The following is a 22103-nucleotide window of genomic DNA, read 5'->3' on the forward strand; positions in this document are numbered from 1 at the left end:
ACATTACGAGTTTTTAATTCTTATTTCCTGCAATATAGGTGCTTCGGCACCTTCAGTCACAATTAGTGATGATAGAATTTTTCATATATATATATATATATATATATGAAAATATATATGTATATATATATATATATATATGAAAATATATATGTATATATATATATATATATATATATATATATATATATATATATATATATATGAAAATATATATGTATATATATATATATATATATATGTATATATATATCCCCAAGATCCATAAACCGAACAACCCTGGCCGCCCCATCGTCTCCGACTGCAACTGCCCCACCGAGCTTATCTCAAAATACCTAGACCGTGTCCTCGCCCCCCTAGTGGCTTCTCTCCCTTCCCACATTCATGACACTAACCACGCGCTTCGTCTATTCAACTCTTTCTCTTTCCCTCCCGGCCCTTCTAAGCTTCTCTTCACTCTAGACATCCAGAGCCTCTATACAGTGATCCCCCACGACGAGGGGCTGCGTGCCCTGAAGTTTTTTCTAGACCAACGCCCCAACCCACAACCCGACACCTCCACACTCATTCGTCTGGCCGAACTTGTCCTATCTCTCAACTGCTTCTCGTTCGCGGGAGATATCTACCAGCAAATCTCGGGAGTGGCCATGGGGACGAGAATGGGCCCCAACTACGCGAACCTCTTCGTTGGTTATGTTGAGGCCCAAATATTCTCCAGTTTCACTGGTCCCACTCCCGAACTATACGGTCGGTATATCGACGACTGTATCGGTGCCACCTCACTCTCCCGCGAACATCTTGACTCGTTCCTCTCTTTCGTTCAGTCTTTCCATCCTGCCCTCCACTTCTCCTGTACTGTCTCTGACACCTCTGTCCCCTTTCTCGACATTTCGGTCAGCATCCTCCACTCCGCCCTTAGCACCTCCATCCACTACAAACACACAGACTCACACTCCTATCTCAACTTCTCCTCCTCCCACCCTAGACACACAAAACTTTCTATCCCCTATTCCCAATTCCTCCGTCTACGCAGACTTTGTAGCGACAGCCATGACTTTGAGACTCAGTCTCAACTCATGGCTCACCACTTTAGCCTGCGTGGATATCCACCCACCACCATCCACACCGCCCTTGCCAGAGCACGTTCTGTGGACCGTGCATCTGCTCTCTCCCCCCGAACCCGCCCTGCCGTTTCCCGCCTCCCTTTTCCCCTTACCTACCATCCCACCACCCTACCCCTCCAACGCTCCATTCTCCGAGCTTTTCGGCGCCTCCAGTCCGACCCCTCCACCTCCCACATCTTCCCTAATCGACCCCTCCCCTCCTTCAAACGAGCCCACAACCTACGGGACCTCTTGGTCCACAGCTTCTTCCCCAACCCAACCTCCCAACCTGGCTCGTTCCCCTGCTCCCGCCCACGCTGCCGCACTTGCCCTTACCTCTCCAACACCACCCTCCTCACCAGCACCCATCACCGACCCTATCGCATCACCGACTCCTTCACCTGCACGTCTACCAACATCATATATTGCCTCTCCTGCTCTCTCTGCCAATCCCTGTACATCGGACAAACGGGGCGCCGCCTGGCCGACCGATTCGCGGAACACCTCCGAGATATCAACGTCGGCAATGACACCCCGGTGTCACGCCACTTCCGTTCTGCCGGCCACTCCTTGCGGCAACACCTGTCTGTGTTTGGATTGTCCATGCACAGGGGCCATCCGGACTCCCGTTTGCGCCGTGAACAGGGATTATTCTTCTATCTTCGCTCCTTTGCGCCACATGGGCTCAACTCCCCTCCACTCTTCATCTAACCCCCTCCTCCTGTCTCTCTCCCCCACCCTCCCTCCTACCACCCATCTCTCCCCTCCCCCACCTCCTGCTCCGATTTCTACTTCTTTGTACGTCTCTTCACCTCTCTTCATACTTCTCTCCACTCCCACTTCTCTTCACCCCTACTCTTTCTCTCCTCTCTCTTACTCTCTCTCACTCTCTTCTCTCGTACTCCCCCCTCTCTCACCCATACTCTTTCTCTCCTCTCTCTTACTCTCTCTCACTCTCTTCTCTCGTACTCCCCCCTCTCTCACTCTTACTCTCTACACTCTTACTCTCCTACTCTCTACACTCTTACTCTCTTACTCTCTCACCCTTACTCTCTTACTCTCTCACCCTTACTTTCTCACTCTCTTCCCCTCTCTCTCACTCTCTTTCTCTTCCTCCCTTTCTCCCCCCATACCCCTCTTCCCTCTCTCTCACTCTCTTTCTCTTCCTCTCCCCTCCCATACCCATCTTCCCCCTCTCTTACATCCACCTTACCCATCTTCCCCCTCTCTTACATCCACCTTCCCCTTCTCCCTCCTCGTCAACACCCTCTCATAAGCTCATCGCACCACACCCCAACACACTCCTACTCTACCTTCCCACTCCAGCCCATCCAATTCCTTACACCCACCATCCACCCCTACCCACAGACCCTTACCTCTACCCCACCCTAAGCCCAACCCACACTCCACCCATGCCTTCCCCACCTCCCAACACCCTCACATCACACCACACCAATACCCTCGCATCACACCACGCACACCACACCAATACCCCCGCATCACACCACGCACACACTACAACTGACCAACTACTAACTCCCTTTCTCCCTTTCTCCCTTCCCCATTTTCACACTACATACGTCAAGATCACCAGCATTCTACCTCCCACACACAGCCCCTCGTTCCCGATCACCGTTTGTTATCTCCCCCTTTCTTAGCTCTCCTGAAATAAGAATTTCTAACTTCCGGTCAGTCATTGTTATGATCGGCCATTATTATGATTGACCGTTGACTGAACACTATTCAATTTTTTTTCTCCGTGTTTTTCTCCTTGTCTCTGTATTCTTTCTGTTGAAGAGCGTAGCTCGAAACGTCAAAGACTTTCCGTATTCCCGAGCGTCATACTAATATATACTTTTGTTATTTACACCACCTGTCCTCGTCTGTTGTTATTATTTGTATATTCTCCCATATATATATATATATATATATATATACATACAGACATATAGACAAACAGACAGACAGACAGACAGACAGACAGACAGACAGACAGATAGATAGATAAATACTTTTTTTTGACCAAGATAGTTGTCTCTATTTCTGTTGTATACTATATTAATATACTCTTTTCTTCGTTGCAGTTAGTCTGTATTTTGGAATATGAAAGACAAAACGAAGAAAGAAAATAAAGAGAAATATGTAGAAGATGATGCTCTTTCTTACTATTCTGAATATGAAATTCCTGATGGAGGCTGGGGATGGATGGTTGTCCTGGGTTCATTTTTTGTGCATGTCATTGCAGATGGCATCACATACTCACTTGGCATATTCTACTCAAAATGGGTGGATTATTTCCAAACTGATAAAGCTACAATGGCATGGGTTGGCTCCTTGGTTCCAGCAATGACATACTTAACAGGCAAGTATCACTTTATATACTCTTTACTCTCTTTTACTCTTTTATTTGTTTCAGTCATTTGACTGCGGCCATGCTGGAGCACCGCCTTTAGTCGAGCAAATCAACCTCAGGACTTATTCTTTGTAAGCCTAGTACTTATTCTATCGTTTTTTTTTGCCGAACCGCTAAGTGACGGGGACATAAACACACCAGCATCGGTTGTCAAGCAATGTTGGGGTGACAAACACAGACACACAAACACACACACATATACATATATACGATGGGCTTCTTTCAGTTTCCGTCTACCAAATCCACTCACAAGGCTTTGGTCGGCCCGAGGCTATAGTAGAAGACACTTGCCCAAGGTGCCACACAGTGGGACTGAACCTGGAACCATGTGGTTGGTAAACAAGCTACTTACCACACAGCCACTCCTGCACCTATATGCTCATTAATTATTTTTTTTTAGTTAAGATTATCATCATCATCATCATCATCATCATCATTAACATTATCATTATTTAATGTCTGTTTTCTATGCTGGCAAAGGTTGCATTGTTTGACAGAAGCCAGAGAGCAAGCTGGAGTGTTGAACCAAAGTCCCATTGTCTGTTTTGGCAAGGTTTCTATGGCTAACTAATAATTTTTCTGATATAGGCACAAACCTGAAATTTGGGGAAGTGGGGAGTTGATTACATTGAGTCCAGTATTTGACTGGTTTCTATCTCATTGACTCCAAAAGAATGAAGGGCAAAGTTGAGCTCAGCAGCATTTGAACCCAGAATGTAAAGACAAATGAAATGCTGCTGAACATTTTGTCTGATCTGCTAATGACTCTGCCAGCACATTACCTTAATAATAACAATAATAATAATAATCCTTTCTACTATAGGCACAAGGCCTGCAATTTTGGGAGAGGAGTTAAGTTGATTACACCAACCGCCAATACTCAACTGGTACTTAATTTATTGACCTTGAAAGGATGAAAGACAGAGTCAGCCTTGGCGAAATTTGAACTCAGAACATAATGATGGACAAAATGCTGCAAAACATTTTGCATGGCATGTTAATGATTCTGCCAGCATATCTCCTTAGTAATAATAATAATGATAATAATAGTGATAATAATAATAATAATCGTTCACTTGCCCCAAGACACTAGGTTTGTTTCGGCAAGTGACTGTAAGAAACTTGCAGATTAAAAGTAAATAATAATAATAATAATAATAATAATAATAATAATAACAATAATAATAATAATAATAATAATCCTTTCTACTATAGGCACAAGGCCTGAAATTTGCAGGTGTGGGATAGTCAATTACATTGAACCAGTACTCAGCTGGGGGAGAGAGAGAGAGAGGGAGGGAGAGAGAGGGAGGGGAGGGAGAGAGAGAGGGGGAGAGGGAGAGAGAGGGAGAGAGGGGGAGAGAGAGAGGGAGAGAGAGAGGGAGAGAGGGAGGGAGAGAGAGAGAGAGGGAGAGAGAGAGAGAGAAAGAGAGAGAGAGAGAGAGATAGAGAGAGAGAGAGTGAGAGTAGTCTATTCAAGATTGGGTTTGAATAATTCATTGGAAATGGAATTGAGACTCAGATAGCTGAGATTAAGAAATTTTTCATCATCTCTTTCCGCAAAAATCTTTTGCAAATTCCTTGGGATTAAGATTGACCACTTGCCATAAATCTCATGATAATCATTCCACAGACAGAAACTTCATAATGAGGTTGGTGTAGATGAAGATGATAATGTTGAGAGTAACTAATAACTACAACAATTCTTATAACAACCAATAAAGATTGTCTGATGTGTGGTTATTGGGGTTTCAGCCATTGAACAGTAGCCTTGCTGGAGTACCACCTTGAAGTGTTTTAGTCAAAAAACTCAACCCCAATATTTATTTTCTTTTGAGCTTGATACTTATTCTATTGCTCTCTTATACTAAATTTCTAAGTTACAGGGATGTAAACAAACCACCACTAGTTGTTAAGCACATAGATACATAGATACATACATTCACTCATACATTCACACATACATGCATACATACATACATACATGCATACATACATACATATGTACATACATACAAACATGCAATCCAGGAACAGGAGATTGCTACAAAGTACCTGGTGAACAAGAGAAACAATGACGCTCTTGTAATTCCAAGGTGCAACTGCATGTGTAGGCTATGTCATGTTTCTGTGGAAGACATCATGCATGTGATTAGCAGCTGTCCTAAAATGTCATTATGGTATTACCTCCTTGTGTGACACAATGTTGTTGATAAAACAATTTATAATGTCAGCCACAAAAAAGACTGTCCTGAAATAAACTTAGAAAATCCCTCTGTTATGGAATACATTCATAAGTACCAACTCAAGGAATACTGGTGGAATATTTCCATCAAAACTTCTGTCAAATGTAAACATAACAGGCTGGATATTGTTGTTTGGGACAGAGAGGCAAAGGTATGTACCATCATAGAGGTCAGCTGCCCTGCAGATATGAATATCTCTTTGAAAATCAGAGTAAAAGAGGATATCTATGGACAACTGTTTCGAAACCTCCTGCTTCTATATCCAGACTCTGAATTCATATTCATACCAATAATAATTGGAGCACTAGGTTTTGTTAGTAAATGCTTGAAGGAGAATCTGAATAAACTGGAATTTTCAGAAAGAGAAATTGACCAGTTAATTCGTACAGTACAAGTGCAATCTGTGAGTGGAACAGTAAAAATATGCAAGACTTTTCTCAAGTTCCAAATGTGAATTTGTCAGTGTTAACTACATCCCAAAGATGGAGTCTTGTATCTTTGTTGGACACCATCTCCCTCCTCCGTGGAAGATTTTTTATAATTAAAAAATAAAAAATAGAAGAGACATACATACATACATATGCATGTATGTATATGATAAGCTCCTTTCACTTTCCATTGACCAGATCTACTTACAAGCCTTTCATTGGTCTGGAGCTATCGCAGTAGTCACTCGCCTGAGGTGCCATGCTGTGAGACTGATCCTGGAACTATGTGGAAGAGAAGAAAACTTCTTACCACATAGCCACACCTGTGCCTACACCTAGAATAAGTTTTGTAACATCATATTAATTTGCAAGTACTTTTTGTATCTCACTTTAAACAATTTATATATGAACTGAAATTAATTTTCTGTATTATACCAACAGGTGCTAGAATACAGATATTAAATTGTTTCAGAAATAATTAATTTTAATACCATTTGATCAACCAAGAAGAAGTGCATTTATGAAGTGTAATTTCACATAATGATGCTCTACCATCCAATTGGTAAAAGTTTTTATGTTGATTTAAATACTTGCAGTTCTGATAATGATGGAGTACTGCTAACATCTTTATTTCATCCAAACATTTTACTGGAAGATCAACACACACACACACACACACACACACACACACACACACACACACACACACAAATGCACATGTAAGCACAAACTAACAAACAATAAAATTTCTTGATAATCTAAATTATACATTAGATGGATCATCTATTTTAGCCTTCATTCTTTCTTTTCTTTTTACAGCATATAATTTGATCTTGCTGCTGCCAATCAGCAATCATGCCTGGTATTTTAATGTTCTTTGTGTTAAATATATTAACATCAACTTGACTAATGTTTTTCAAGCAGATGGTGTCTCTAAGTTACTTATTCTCAAAATGATCCTATGTTCTTACGCTAACCAATATATTGTACATCTTAGTGATTCTTTCATCTCTACTTTGTTAAGTACAGTGAAGTTTGTGTTTCACTGAAGGAGTCATAATAGGACTAAAACATCTCAAGAATTGTCTCCCATGCTTGTCAAAACAATTACGATAGTATTATTCATTGACTGATATATTTTTCTTCACTTTTTAATGCTCCATGTATAAAATGTGTTGGTCCTATCTGAACTACATATCAATTCCTGGTTAATTTATTGCTATATCATGGAGCTATAGTCTCAATTCTTGCTCATTTTATAATACACAACACCAGAAGGAATGTTCAGTGCCAATGACAAGATATGCATTCAGAGCTGAGAAAATTGGAATTCTTCATTTAAATTATTCTCATTATAATAATTCAGATTTTAAAATAACATTTAACAAGGGTTTAATGAAAGCAGCTAAATTTGACCCTTTTGTTACCCTATTTCTGTTGAAAGAAATTGCCTTTGTTCCAATGAATTTTGAGAACAATGAAAAATTTTGTCAAATAATTTTGTCACTATTAAGTTGGTGTTTGGACCAAAAATTAACATGTAATTTTCATGGAAGGATTTAATTTAGATAATCTTAAAGTAGGGTATTTGTATTACAGAACTAAAGGCAATATCAGGTGGATTGGTATCAAAAAAGTTAAGTAAACTAATTCAAATTTATAAGATAAACTCTAAAAATTACTTAGGAAATTTTTTATACCTATTTCTTATTCTGTTATATATTTTAAAATGAAAATGTAAATGTGTTGTTAAATATTTGCAGGTCCCATTGCCGGAGCTCTGACTAATGTGTATGGATGTCGCAGAGTAGCTGTTGTTGGAAGCTTACTCACCACATTTGGTTTTATCATTAGCATATTTGTCAATAATGTATACTTTCTTTATTTCTCCTTTGGTATTCTGGGAGGTATGTAAACATTTTAATTATCTTGAATTCTGTGCATTATAGAGAATATTTTTTGCTATTCTGATATTCTGAAGAAAAAACATTGTGTTCAATATTGTAGTGGGCCCATGAAAGCAGTATTGCAAATAAACATTTAGGTTATTTCCAATATGTTTGGGACATTTTGGGCTTGTAAAAAGGCCATATTTATTGTTAATTTTCTTTGGAGAACCTTTCTCACTTGAGATAATTAGTGTTGAAAAACACCAACAGTCATTTCAAGATGCCTTCTTTCTATCCATGGTGCTGGTGATAGCCAGGAATCTAGAAATGCATTCATTGTTCTGCTGAAAGAGTGTACCTTGAAATGATTGTTGGGATTTTCAATACCTATAGCGAGAAAGGTTCTCCACAGCAAATTAGCAGTGAATATGTCCTTTGCACAGATAAAATATTTCCCAAGCTTATTTCAACTGATCTAAATGTTTGCTTATTATGTTTAATGTTTCATTTATAGAAATTCTGACCAAAATTCCAAACACTGCTACTTTATATCCCATTATCTGACTTCAACTGTATTTTAAACAAATAATATTTATTTTGGAGGGTTCAACACAATTTTTATTTTGATAAGTTAGAATTGAAATACAATGTACCAGTTTAACCCTTTCGTTACTAACCCGGCTGTAGCCGGCCGAGCGTACCCATTGTTATCAAGCAGTGATTCCGAATTTGAAGGTTTTTCAACAGAAGATACGGAGATATCGAAGAAAAGAATGAATGAGCTACAAAAGCACGTGGTGAACGATAATGAATCTGATATTTCTGTATCCGAAACTGAAAGCAGCGACGGCGACAGCGAGGATGATTTTACACCAGAAAAATATTTGAAAAATATTTTTATTAACAATTTTTCTGAGGAAACAGGGTCTACCCATAGTCTTTCTCAGGAAGCGAAACCTTTAGACTTCTTTTTCATGCTTGTTTGAAATGATTACTGCGGAAACAAACCGTTACGCAGAATGTAAACAAACCGGAAAAAAAAGATAGCTTGTGGTTTCCTGTAACTGTAGATGAAATACGGGCATTTTTTGCCATAAATATTATTATGGGTATTAGACAGTTACCCAGAATAACAAATTACTGGAGCGATCAGGAACCTTTTGGCGATGAATATATTTCCAGTATTATGAACGAGTACGATTCGTGAAGCTGAACCAATATTTACATGTGAGAGACACTAGCAGTACCCCCCCCCCCCCCCACCAGTACGTGGAGAACTTAGAGACAAAAATTATGCAATAGAATTGATTAAGAACCCTTTCTTTAATTATGTTCCAAGGGCACTGTCATGCTATTAGCTGTCAGAAGTGAAAGTGCTCACTGCTAGTGAAGTATCTGTCTGTCTGCCTGCCTGTTGCTGGCCTGTCGATTCTTTGGCTACTGACAGCTAATACCATGACTGGCCGGAGCGAGCTATATGTCTGTCTGTCTCTCTCTCTATCTATCTATCTATCTATTACTCGAAAGTTATTGGAACAAATTTGACACCTATATCCATGCGTTTGAAAACACATAGAGTATAAGGGTACTACTAAAGCAGAGTGGTCCCGAACGCGCAGTCGCGCGTCCGCGCTAGCTAGTCGTGAGTGGTCGATCCTATTATTTTTAAACTTCAAACTTCATTTGTTTTCTATTTTGATAAATTCTCTCTGTTGAAAATTCGGGACCACTCTGCTTTAGTAGTACCCTTATACTCTGAGTGTTTTCAAACGCATGGATATAGGTGTCAAATTTGTTCCAATAACTTTCGAGTGATAGATAGAGAGACAGACAGACATATAGCTCGCTCCGGCCAGTCATGGTATTAGCTGTCAGTAGCCAAAGAATCGACAGGCATGCAGGCAGACAGACAGATACTTCACTAGCAGTGAGCACTTTCACTTCTGACGGCTAATAGCATGACAGTGCCAAGTTACAGGTGTTTAATGAGACTAGTCTAAATTCATGATTATTTTAGAATTTAATTGAAACTCATGAGGGGTGTACTTTGGTCAGAAATATAGTAACGAAAGGGTTAATGGAAGTTTTTTTTTTAAATGTCCAGGTTATCTTTGTTTCACTTAACTTCTCATTTAATTAGTGAGGAACCTATATCCTGTCATATCTTGTAACATAAGTTAGTCTTTAGCAGGGCACTTAATACCTGCCACTGTGCTAGATAACAGCAGTACCTTAGCAGCATCAGTATCAGTAGTAGTGGGGGGGGGTGCAGTTGTGGGGACGGAGGTGGTGGTGGTGGTGGCGGCGACAGCAGTGGTAGCGGCAGCAGTGGTTGTGGTGGTGGTGGTGGTGGTGGTGAACTAACCTCCAGCAGATAAGACATGCATTTTACAGCAAAGAATGACTAATGACTGATCTGATCTTGTCAATCCTTTCTACAATCTACTTTTCATCCCTTCACAATTTGTATTTTCCTAACTTAACATGTGTCAGTTTGGTTACAATTCTGAAATTAATGTTCAGACATTTATGAAACAATTGTTTGTATCTAAATACCACCAGAGTCACTGGACTCAACTGAAATATTCAGCCTTTTATCAACAATTGACTGTTTTTGATGTGTAACGGACACCAAGAATAAAATGATTGTAATGTTAATTTCTGATGCTGACCAACCTTGGGAAATTTAATGTTTCTATCATTTGACAAACTCATTTTCATCAACCCACAAATACTGTTACAATTGTTTTACAGTTATTCCGTATATACGTTTAAAGCAGACATAAGTATGTTATTTGTAATATATTGTATGTAATATATTTTTTGTTTAAGCAAGCTGTAATATATATTAATTTAAATACAATTATTTTATATATAAATAAGTAATAAATGTAAATATATTAAAACTTCTTTAGGAATTCTTCTAAACAGTTCCCAATAATGCATCTATTCAAATATATTTCCTTCAACAAAAATATATCAGTTGAAAAGAAAATGGCAATCAACTTCTCACACACATACATACACACATACACAGATGCATACACATGCACACACACACACACACACACATACACACACACACAAGCAGATATTCACTAGCATATACAATTCTTAAGAACAAACAGAGTTTGATGAAAAATGCAAATATTTTCAATGAGAACCAAAGCTTATATCTTTCAAGATGTGAAAATATTAAAAAAGTTTATAATATTCTAATATGCAGAGAGCTTGATAGACAGACAAACAGACAGACAGGTTTAGATTCACAAACAGATGTAAAACTTAATTCATAAAGCAGAATATTGATATTTTTATTAGTTGAAGAAAAAGCAACTCAGATGTCTAGAGTTTTGTATCATTGCATTTACTGAGAGTAATAGACAAACTGATAGACAAACTGAATAATGTCTTCTCATAAGTTATTTTTTAGTAGTAATGTTGTTACCAGACCTAACTATTTTATATTTTCATTATTTTATTTGCAGGTATTGGTATGGGACTTATTTATCTCCCTGCCATTGTGTGTGTTGGGTTCTATTTTGAAAAAAGAAGGTCTTTTGCAACTGGATTAGCTGTTTGTGGAGCTGGTATTGGAACATTTATATTTGCTCCATTATCTCAATTTCTGTTGGAATTTTATGGCTGGAAAGGTGCTGTTCTGATAAGTGCAGGTCTTATTTTGAACTGCATTTTATGTGGAGCTTTATTCAAGCCTCTGCCTAAAACCAAAATACCAAAAGAAACTATATCACCTGTTTCTGAAAAAACATTCCAAAATGGAAATATAAAGAAAAGAAAAGAACTTTCTGTTACTCCAGATGAAATAGTAAATTTAACAAAAAGTGAAAATAATTTGGCCACAAGAAAGCTGAGTATAGATTCTCGTCATTCCCAATATTCTGTTGGAGGAACCAGGTCTCGCATATCCAGACGCTCCTTTAGTGGAAGTAGTTTATTAAATGTTTCAGTTTTCCAAAGCCATGCTTCAGTGATCTCAATGAGTGTCCTCTCACTCCATGAACAAGGTCAGCCAAGTGGAGGATGCTGGAAAGAAACAAAAACTATATTTCAGCAGACTTTGAACCCTGTATTATTGACAGACCCAATCTTTGTTATCTTCCTTATCTCAAATTTCTTCATTTCTGTTGGATATATAGTGCCTTACATTTATATACCAGACTATGCATTAGAAAAAAATTTAAACCCTAACAATGCTGCCATGCTTGTATCAGTAATAGGTGTATCAAATACATTTGGTCGAGTTGTATTCGGCTATCTCTCTGATAACCCACGAATTAACCGGATTATATTATATGCAACCTCCTTAGTGATTTGTGGAATTGGTACCTTGGTGTTCCCATTCCTTGAAATTTATCCTTTACAAATCTTTTATTCTGTGATATTTGGAATATTTACAGGTAAGGAGCCATCAATTTTTATTCTTTGTTATATCGTTTTCAGCATAACTATTTCATGAGTTTTATAATTAAATTAATGATCAGTATTTCATAATTAAGCATAGATCAGTGGTTCTCAACTGGGGTCTCATATAACCTTGAAAGGTAAAATAGTGAACGCTGGAGAAATATTCTCTTTGACAAGAGAAAAGATAGAAGAGAGAGACAGATGGTAGAGACTGCACATATCCCTCTGTCTCTCTCTTCTATCCTTTCTCTTGTCAAATAATGATAATAATAATAATAATAATAATAATAATAATAATAATAATAATAATAATAATAATAATAATAATAATAATACAAAGACCAATAAATACATTTGATAAGTTAATAAATGATTGATATATCAAAGATTTGTACTAAATTCCATAAACAAGCTTTTCAATCTATAGTTACATTTTTCAACAATTTCAGAGTGCTTGTTAATGATGTTATCATTGTATAATATCATGCATTGTGTCTCTGCAAAGTATAGGTTACATAATTCTCAGTAAGCATTGTACTGGAATGCATTCTGCATCACTGACCAATTCATGCTGTATTACATCTTTTCTGTTTGAGTCTCCGGATTAGGTCAGCCAGTGATGTGCATTGTCTTTTGCAGATGTTCCTAAATGACTCATTATGGTTCCTCCAGTGACTCTTGAAATGGTTGCTTGTTACACTAATATATGCATTTATATGTGAACTTGTTCTGACAGTACATTTGTATATAATGTTTCTGCACACACACTTGTGTGTGTGTGTGTGTGTGTGTGTGTGTGTGTGTGTGTAATTTTGATGTGTTTATATCCCTGTGGTTATCTCCAACACTATTTTACACAACACATCTGAAACTTGGACAACATACAGTCACCATCTGAAAATATTGGAAAAGTTTCATCAGAGATGTCTTCAAAGTATCCTGAACATCAACTGGGAAGACAGAAGAGCAAATGTCAGCATCGTGAAAGCAGCCAAGGCAACAAGCATTTAGGCTTGTATCATCAAAGTCAACTGAGATGGAGTGGGCATGTTTGAATGTCCAATGACCATTTACCCAAACAGATCTTCTATTCTAAGCTGAAAAAAAGAAAAAGGAAGAAAGGAGGAAAGGAAGAGGAGATACAGGGATCTACTGAAGGCCAACATGAAATGTAACTTCGACTTCAACAACTGGAAAGAAAATGAAAATAACCAAAACCTCTGGGGATCCATCATCTGTGAAGGAACAACTACATTTGAGACAAACAAATGTGAAGAACTGGAAGAACAGCAAAGAAGGAGGAATGAGGTGCAACTCCAACCCACACCAGATCTTCCCAAGGAACCATTTGCCCAACTTGCAGAAGATCTTTCAAAGCCCAAATTGGACTTACTGGTTACCTATGAGTGCACCGACAACCCAATATAGACTAGAATGAAGACCATCATCCTCTGAAGTAAGAGACATAGCAATAACAATGACAATGATGATGACAAACTTAGTGGTACTGCAAAGGCAACTGATAGAATAAGTACCTCTATGTATATATATGTATGTATATATATATATATATATATATATATATATATATATATATATATATATATATATATATATATGTATGTATGTATATGTATGTATGTATATATACATGTGTGTGTGTGTGTGTGTATATATATATATATATATATATATACACATACATACACGCACACACACATATGTACCACTGCAGAATAACCGGCCCATTTCAGAGTACCCTTCAATCATTGGGCAATAAACTGCATTTGCAAAGACCTGTTGAGTCAAGTGAAGTCATTGTTGTGGATGATGACAGTACCACCCGATTGGCACCCATGCCGGTGGCACATAAAATGCACCATTCGAGTGTGGTCGATGCCAGTGCTGCCTGACTGGTCCTGTGCCGGTGGCATGTGAAAAGCACCATTTGATTGTGATCGTTGCCAATGCCAGCTGACTGGCTTCCATGCTGGTGGCATGTAAAAAGCACCATTTGAGTGTGGTCGATGGCTGTGCTGCTTGACTGGCCCACATGCAGGTGGCACATAAAAAGACCCACTACACTCTTGGAGTCATTGGCATTAGGAATGGCATCCAGGAGTAGAAACTTTTTGCCAGATCAGCCTAGTGTAGCCTTCTGGCTTGTCAGCCTTCAAACCATCCAACCCATGTTAGCATGGAAAGCAGACATTAAACGATGACGACGATGATGATGTATGTATGTATATATATATATATATATATATATATATATATATATATATATATATACATGCATGTATGCATATATATAAATATGTATGTGTACTTGCGTGTGTGTATATATATATATATATATATATATATCATCATCATCATAATTTAATGTCCACTTGCGATGCTGGCATGGGTTGGACTGTTTGACTGAGAACTGGCAAGCCAGGTGGCTGCACCAGGCTCCACTCTGATTTGACAAGGTTTCTGCAGTTGGATGCTCTTCCTAACACCAACCACTCTGAGAATGTACTATGTGCTTTTCTGTGCCACCAGTATGGGAGCCAGTCAGGCAACACTGGCATTGACCATGCTCGAAGGCTGCTTTTTATGTGCCACTGACATGAATGTCAGTCAGGCAGCACTGGCATTGGCCATGCTCGAATGGTGCTTGTGCTATCAGCATAGATTCCAGTCACATGGCACAGGCATCAGCCACACTTTTTATGTGCCACCAGCATGGGTGGGGTCAGGTGCCACTGGCATTGGTCATGACTACAATTTCACTCGGTTCAACAGGTCTTCACAAGCACAGCATATTGCCTAATGATCGAAGAGTATTTTTAAACAGGCCAGTTATGCGACACTGGCATCATCCACGGCTATGATCTCATTTGGCTTGTCTCAAGCATGACATATCTCGAAAGGTCTTGGTCGCTTGTCATTGCCTCTGTGAGGCCCAATATTCAAAGGTTGTGCTTCATCACCTTATCCCATATCTTCCTGGGTGTACCTCTTCCACAGGTTCCCTCCATTGTTAGGGTGTGACACTTCTTCACACATACATAGATACATAGAATGGTGGTTGTCTACTCCTTAAACAGAGTTTGACCACCTCCTGCACCTACACCTTAGCCCTTTCATGGCGTCTGATGTGGCTTTTTAAACCAGACAGTGTTTTGAAAAAACACCCACACAGATTGCACCTCTGATTTGCACTACCAATACCTGCAAGTAAGTTCTGCTCATTGTGGATCCTAACATGTCTTTTATATATGATATGATAACTGAAAATGAGTGTGACTGTCATACAAGCAGTGTCAGTCATTTTCAATGTTCTGTGAGAACATGCCTAGCCATTGGAAAATATTACCTTCCTTGGAAACAAGTAAGGGCTGGCAGCAGGAGGGACATCCAGCCTTAGAAAATCTGCCGTAATAAACTCTGTTTATTGCATGGCAAATTGGATGTTAAGATGATGATGATAATGATATGGAAAACCAACAGGATGTTACACTCTGCAGGGATATGGCTCTACTTGATATGCTGGAAAGGTGCCTGTAGAAATTACTTATGATGTTCTCAGTGCAAGCTATGGATGCAGAAATGGTGCAATGGCATTACAAAAAGGTTAATGCAGAAAGCAGATTTTGTAAGTGACAAATGTGCAGGAGCTATAAACACAAAGAACATATTAAAAATAGATTTTCTCAAATATCGAAGTGGTTCAGTTACCTGGATGATCTAAACAGCTGTGGAGGGAGATGAACTTAAGGTAAATTGCTACAATAATAAGAAAATGGAGAAAGTTCAGAGCTGTTGCTTCTGTTGGTAACAAAAAGTCTCTCTCTCTCTCTCTCTCTCTCTCTCTGAGTGAAAAGTAGATTGTATGATGCTTGTGTCTGGAAGCAATGCTGCATAGTAAACAGACATGGGCTATGAATGCAGAGAACATGTGAAAACTAACAATGTGTGAAGCAATATCCTCCATATTCACTGTCAGTGTGCAAATACAACGAAGTGTAAATGTGCTGAGAGAAAAATTGTGCCTAAGAGGAATCAGGTGTAGTGTACAAGAGTAGAAACTATGCTAGTGTGGTCATGTGGTGTGTATGGGTGAGAATGGCTGTATAAAGAAGTGCTGATTGCTAAATGTGGATAGAACTGATGGAAGAGGGAGATCCAGGAAGACATGAGTTGAAGTAGTGAATGCTGATCTCAAGATATGGAGTATCATAGAAGAAATGACAAAGGATAGAGATGATTGGTAATTCGCTGTGATTAGGACAGTTCATCTGTCATGGCAGCAGTGAAGTTCTAAAAGTATTGTGTTTATGCCTATACATTCACCTAGCTCTGCTCCCGAATCCAATTTGTCCCCCTCAAACCTTCCCTACCTTTCATCTTCGCAACACCCAATGCTCCATCAGTCTTCTAACTATGGAACTATTCAGCTACTATAAGCATACGAGAGCAGAAAATGCTCATATTTCATCTTCTTTATGCTACCAGTTACCTCTTCCTGGAACCACTTCTTTTAAAATTCATCCCACATTCTCAAAATCATTCTTTCTCACTTTATTTTCCATCAGTCACTAATTTCTGTGCTTCCAGTTATTTCTGCTTCTCCTCTAAGCTACATCTTAGGACTACCACACCCTCTTTAATATCCTCTCATATGTGCTACCATTCACAACACTGTCATATCTTCTGTCAACAGCCTCCCTACCACCTTTGTCCCCAACTATGGCGACTCCAGCCTACAGCTGACATCTGCATCACCACCATCTTTGTCTTCTTTGCAGCTACCTCCACTCTTGTATAATGTGGGATAGCCATTTATTTCCTCAGTAGCATGACACCTGTGTCTGTTCCTCTATTATTTTTTCAGCACCTAGTCTAAAGCCGCTTCCCTCTCAAATACAACATTGCTGACAAAGAAACTTTAATGACAAAGAGAATGCCTCCTGTGGGGGAAAACGATTCAACTCATGCTAGCATGGAAAAGTGATAAATGACGATGATGTCGACGATGACGACGACGATGACGACGACAATGATGATGATGATGATGAAGACAATGTCGAAGATGATGATAATGATGATGATGGTGGTGGTGGTGGTAGTGGTGGTAGTGATGATAATGATACATACATACATACATACATACATGTATATATGAAAGAAAAAGAAAACAAAAAATGGAACAAGAACGTAACTGGCGACAATAAAACATCCGGACAGTTAGACGATACAAAAGAGGGCAGGAAAAGACAAGGACGAGTCATATGGAGCTTCCTGTCCTGAGTCGAGTTCTAGATTATCTTAGCAGTTTCAGCTGGTTACACTTGAAACTGCTCCAATCTGACTGGCCCCAAGAAAATCTAAGCTGAGAGCACTAGATTCCTTGGAAGAAAGCAAGCAAATGTATACGGAAAGAAAGATGGAAAAAAACCAAGAAATGGTACACAATTACAAATACAAATAAGAGGACATAACAGGTGTCTTTCGACTAAGGACGAATTAAATTAAGATGGCGTGTGTGAAAGTGAAGCCTGACAGCAGGAACATAAGAAATGAAAGTCATGGGAAGGAATATAAGAGATGCTACACGGGTGGTAGTTGAACCAAGAAAGAAAGGTCAGACTTGGCAGAACACCGGTCATTTGGAAGGAGAGGAGAGAGGTAGGGGCAGAGGGATTGAAGAATTAGGGAGGGATGAGAAAGAGAGAAAAAGAAAAAAAGGAAAGGGACAGAGTGAGGTAAAAGAGGAGGGAAAGTGAGAATGAAGGGAATGCCAAGAAATGTGAAGGAGGGGGAGGGAGAAAAAGAAAAGTGGAAAGAACAAAGAAAGTGGGTAGGGAGCTAAGAGAAAAAGCAAGAGAGTTATACACTATGTGTGTATGTATGTATGTATTTGTATGTGGAGGCGCAATGGCCCAGTGGTTAAGGCAGTGGACTCGCGGTCATAGGATCGCGGTTTCGATTCCCAGACCGAGCATTGTGAGTGTTTATTGAGCGAATACACCTAAAGCTCCACGAGGCTCCGGCAGCGGATGGTGGCAAACCCTGCTGTACTCTTCCACTACAACTTTCTCTCACTCTTTCTTCCTGTTTCTGTTGTGCCTGTAATTCAAAGAGTCAGCCTTGTCACACTCTGTGTCACGCTGAATATCCCCCGGGAACTACGTTAAGGGTACACGTGTCTGTGGAGTGCTCAGCCACTTGCATGTTAATTTCACGAGCAGGCTGTTCCGTTGAACTGGAACCCTCGACGTCGTAAGTGATGGAGTGCCAACATGTATTTGTATGTGTGTATATATTTCTTTAATGATAGTATTTCCAGTCAGGAAAGGATGGTTCTGTAATTTTTTGCTGATCAATCTACATAGATGATTTGTTAATAGTGATCAAATTTTCCAGCTGTACATTAGTTCACTCTCCTCATCAAATTCAGATTGTCTGTACAGGTGCATGGAGTACCACTCATCAGTTATTGAAGTGATCACTGAGCAATGTGAGATGAAGACTTTTGCTCAAGAACACAACACACTGCCTGGTCCAAGAATCAAACTTATGAACTCATGATTGTGAGAGCAACACCCTAACCTCTAAGCCACTTGTACCCCACTTCATATATATGTATATATCATCATCATCATCGTTTAACGTCCGCTTTCCATGCTAGCATGGGTTGGACGATTTGACTGAGGACTGGTGGACCAGGTGGCTACACCAGGCTCCAATCTGATTTGGCAGAGTTTCTACAGCTGGATGCCCTTCCTAACACCAACCACTCAGAGAGTGTAGTGGGTTCTTTTACGTGCCACCGGCACGAAGGCCAGTCAGGCGATACTGGCAACGGCCACGCTCAAAATGGTGTATTCTATGTGCCACCCGCACAAGAGCCAGTCCAGGGACACGATCTCGCTTGAAAATCCTTACACATGCCATGGGCACAAGTGCCAGAAAGGCGACGCTGGGCACAGGTGCCATCCCGATTTCGCTTTTTTTTAAATGCATTCTTTTACCAGACTTTTTTATTTACATATATTACTTCTTTCTTTTACCAGACTTTTTTATTTACATATATTACTTCTTTCTTTTACCAGACTTTTTTATTTACATATCAGAGGCATCAAGCTGTTAGATCAGGTTATGAAAGTTACAGAGAGGGTCATAGCCCAACTAATTAGGGAGCGAATCAATTTAGATGAGATGCAGTTTGGGTTCGTGCCAGGTAAAAGCACTACTGATGCCTTATTTCTAGTGAGACAGTTGCAAGAGAAATACCTAGCCAAGGATAAACCTCTGTACCTGGCTTTCGTTGACATGGAGAAAGCCTTTGACAGGGTCCCCCGATCCCTTATCTGGTGGTCAATGAGGAAACTTGGGATAGAAGAATGGCTAGTGAGAGCTGTGCGAGCCATGTACAGAGATGCGGCCAGTAAGGTGAGGGTTGGAAATGAGTACAGCAATGAATTCCGGGTAGAGGTAGGGGTCCACCAAGGTTCCGTCCTCAGCCCCCTATTATTTACCATAGTCCTCCAGGCAATCACAGAGGAGTTCAAGACAGGTTGCCCCTGGGAGCTCCTCTATGCTGATGACCTTGCCCTAATTGCGGAGTCACTATCAGAACTAGAGGAGAAGTTTCAGGTGTGGAAGCAAGGTCTAGAATTGAAGGGCCTTAGAGTCAACCTAGCTAAAACCAAAATCCTAATAAGTAGGAAGGTAGATAAAACACAAACCCCTTCAGGTAGATGGCCCTGCTCAGTATGTAGAAAAGGAGTAGGTAGTAACTCTATAAGATGTACCCGGTGCAAGCTATGGACACATAAGAGGTGCAGCAACATCAAAGGCAGGTTAACTAGCAAGTTAGTTTTTGTTTGTGGCAGATGTTCAGGTGCAATAAAGACTGCAAACAAACAGGAAACAACTTCTATCTCATTCCAGGGTGAAAAACTAGAGGTAGTCGATAGCTTCCGCTATCTGGGCGACCAAGTTAGTAGTGGGGGTGGGTGCGCTGAAAGTGTAGCTGCTAGAATAAGAATAGCCTGGGCAAAGTTTAGAGAGCTCTTACCCCTGCTGGCGACAAAGGGACTCTCACTCAGAGTAAAAGGCAGACTGTATGACGCATGCGTACGAACAACCATGCTACATGGCAGTGAAACATGGGCTGTAACTGCTGAGGACATACGTAAGCTCGCAAGGAATGAAGCCAGTATGCTCCGTTGGATGTGTAATGTCAATGTGAATACCCGTCAGAGTGTAAGTATCTTGAGAGAAAAGCTGAACATTAGAAGCATCAGTTGTGGCGTGCAAGAGAGACGATTGCGCTGGTATGGACATGTGGTGAGAATGGAGGAGGATAGCTGCGTGAAAAAGTGCCACACCCTAACAGTTGAGGGAACCCGTGGAAGAGGTAGGCCCAGGAAGACCTGGGCTGAGGTGGTGAGGCAAGACCTTCGTACATTGGGCCTCACCGAGGCGATGACTACGGACCGAGACCTTTGGAAATGGGCTGTGCGTGAGAAGACCCGGCAAGCCAAGTAAGATCGTTGCCAGTGCCCCTGGACTGGTTCTTGTGCGGGTGGCACATGAGATGCACCATTTTGAGCGTGGCCGTTGCCAGTACCGCCTGACTGGCTCCTGTAGGATTTTCGAGCGAGATCGTTGCCAGTGCCCCTGGACTGGCTTGTGCGGGTGGCACATAAAAGACACCATTTCGAGCGTGGCCGTTTTCGTGCGGGTGACACGTAAAAGCACCCACTACACTCTCTGAGTGGTTGGCGTTAGGAAGGGCATCCAGCTGTAGAAACTCTGCCAAATCAGACTGGAGCCTGGTGTTGCCATCCGGTTTCACCAGTCCTCAGTCAAATCGTCCAACCCATGCTAGCATGGAAAGCGGACGTTAAACGATGATGATATTACTTCTTTCTTTTACCAGACTTTTTTATTTACATATATTACTTCTTTCTTTTACCAGACTTTTTTATTTACATATATTACTTCTTTCTTTTACCAGACTTTTTTATTTACATATATTACTTCTTTCTTTTACCAGACTTTTTTATTTACATATATTACTTCTTTCTTTTACCAGACTTTTTTATTTACATATATTACTTCTTTCTTTTACCAGACTTTTTTATTTACATATATTACTTCTTTCTTTTACCAGACTTTTTTATTTACATATATTACTTCTTTCTTTTACCAGACTTTTTTATTTACATATATTACTTCTTTCTTTTACCAGACTTTTTTATTTACATATATTACTTCTTTCTTTTACCAGACTTTTTTATTTACATATATTACTTCTTTCTTTTACCAGACTTTTTTATTTACATATATTACTTCTTTCTTTTACCAGACTTTTTTATTTACATATATTACTTCTTTCTTTTACCAGACTTTTTTATTTACATATATTACTTCTTTCTTTTACCAGACTTTTTTATTTACATATATTACTTCTTTCTTTTACCAGACTTTTTTATTTACATATATTACTTCTTTCTTTTACCAGACTTTTTTATTTACATATATTACTTCTTTCTTTTACCAGACTTTTTTATTTACATATATTACTTCTTTCT

General features: G+C 39.6%; 2 protein-coding genes across 3 annotated transcripts in view; one reads left to right on the plus strand and one right to left on the minus strand.

Moving 5' to 3' along the window:
* The window catches only part of LOC106870222 (EEF1A lysine methyltransferase 1), a 271394-nt gene extending 261840 nt beyond the window's left edge, over positions 1-9554 (minus strand). Inside the window, exon 1 of the mRNA XM_089350935.1 lies at positions 9502-9554. The gene's annotated coding sequence lies outside the window, so the exon portion shown is untranslated. The remainder of the gene's footprint in view (positions 1-9501) is intronic.
* The window catches only part of LOC106870223 (monocarboxylate transporter 12), a 104405-nt gene that overhangs the window by 71273 nt on the left and 11029 nt on the right, over positions 1-22103 (plus strand). For both annotated transcript variants that reach the window (XM_052967205.2, XM_014916236.3), the window contains 3 exons: positions 3188-3465; positions 7954-8097; positions 11568-12500. In XM_052967205.2, coding sequence (XP_052823165.1) covers positions 3207-3465; positions 7954-8097; positions 11568-12500 — 1336 coding nt within the window. In that variant the 5' untranslated portion in view covers positions 3188-3206. The remainder of the gene's footprint in view (positions 1-3187; positions 3466-7953; positions 8098-11567; positions 12501-22103) is intronic.

The sequence above is a fragment of the Octopus bimaculoides genome, chromosome 4 (genome assembly GCF_046866305.1).
Source record: "Octopus bimaculoides isolate indiv1 chromosome 4, ASM4686630v1, whole genome shotgun sequence".
Taxonomy (NCBI): domain Eukaryota; kingdom Metazoa; phylum Mollusca; class Cephalopoda; order Octopoda; family Octopodidae; genus Octopus; species Octopus bimaculoides.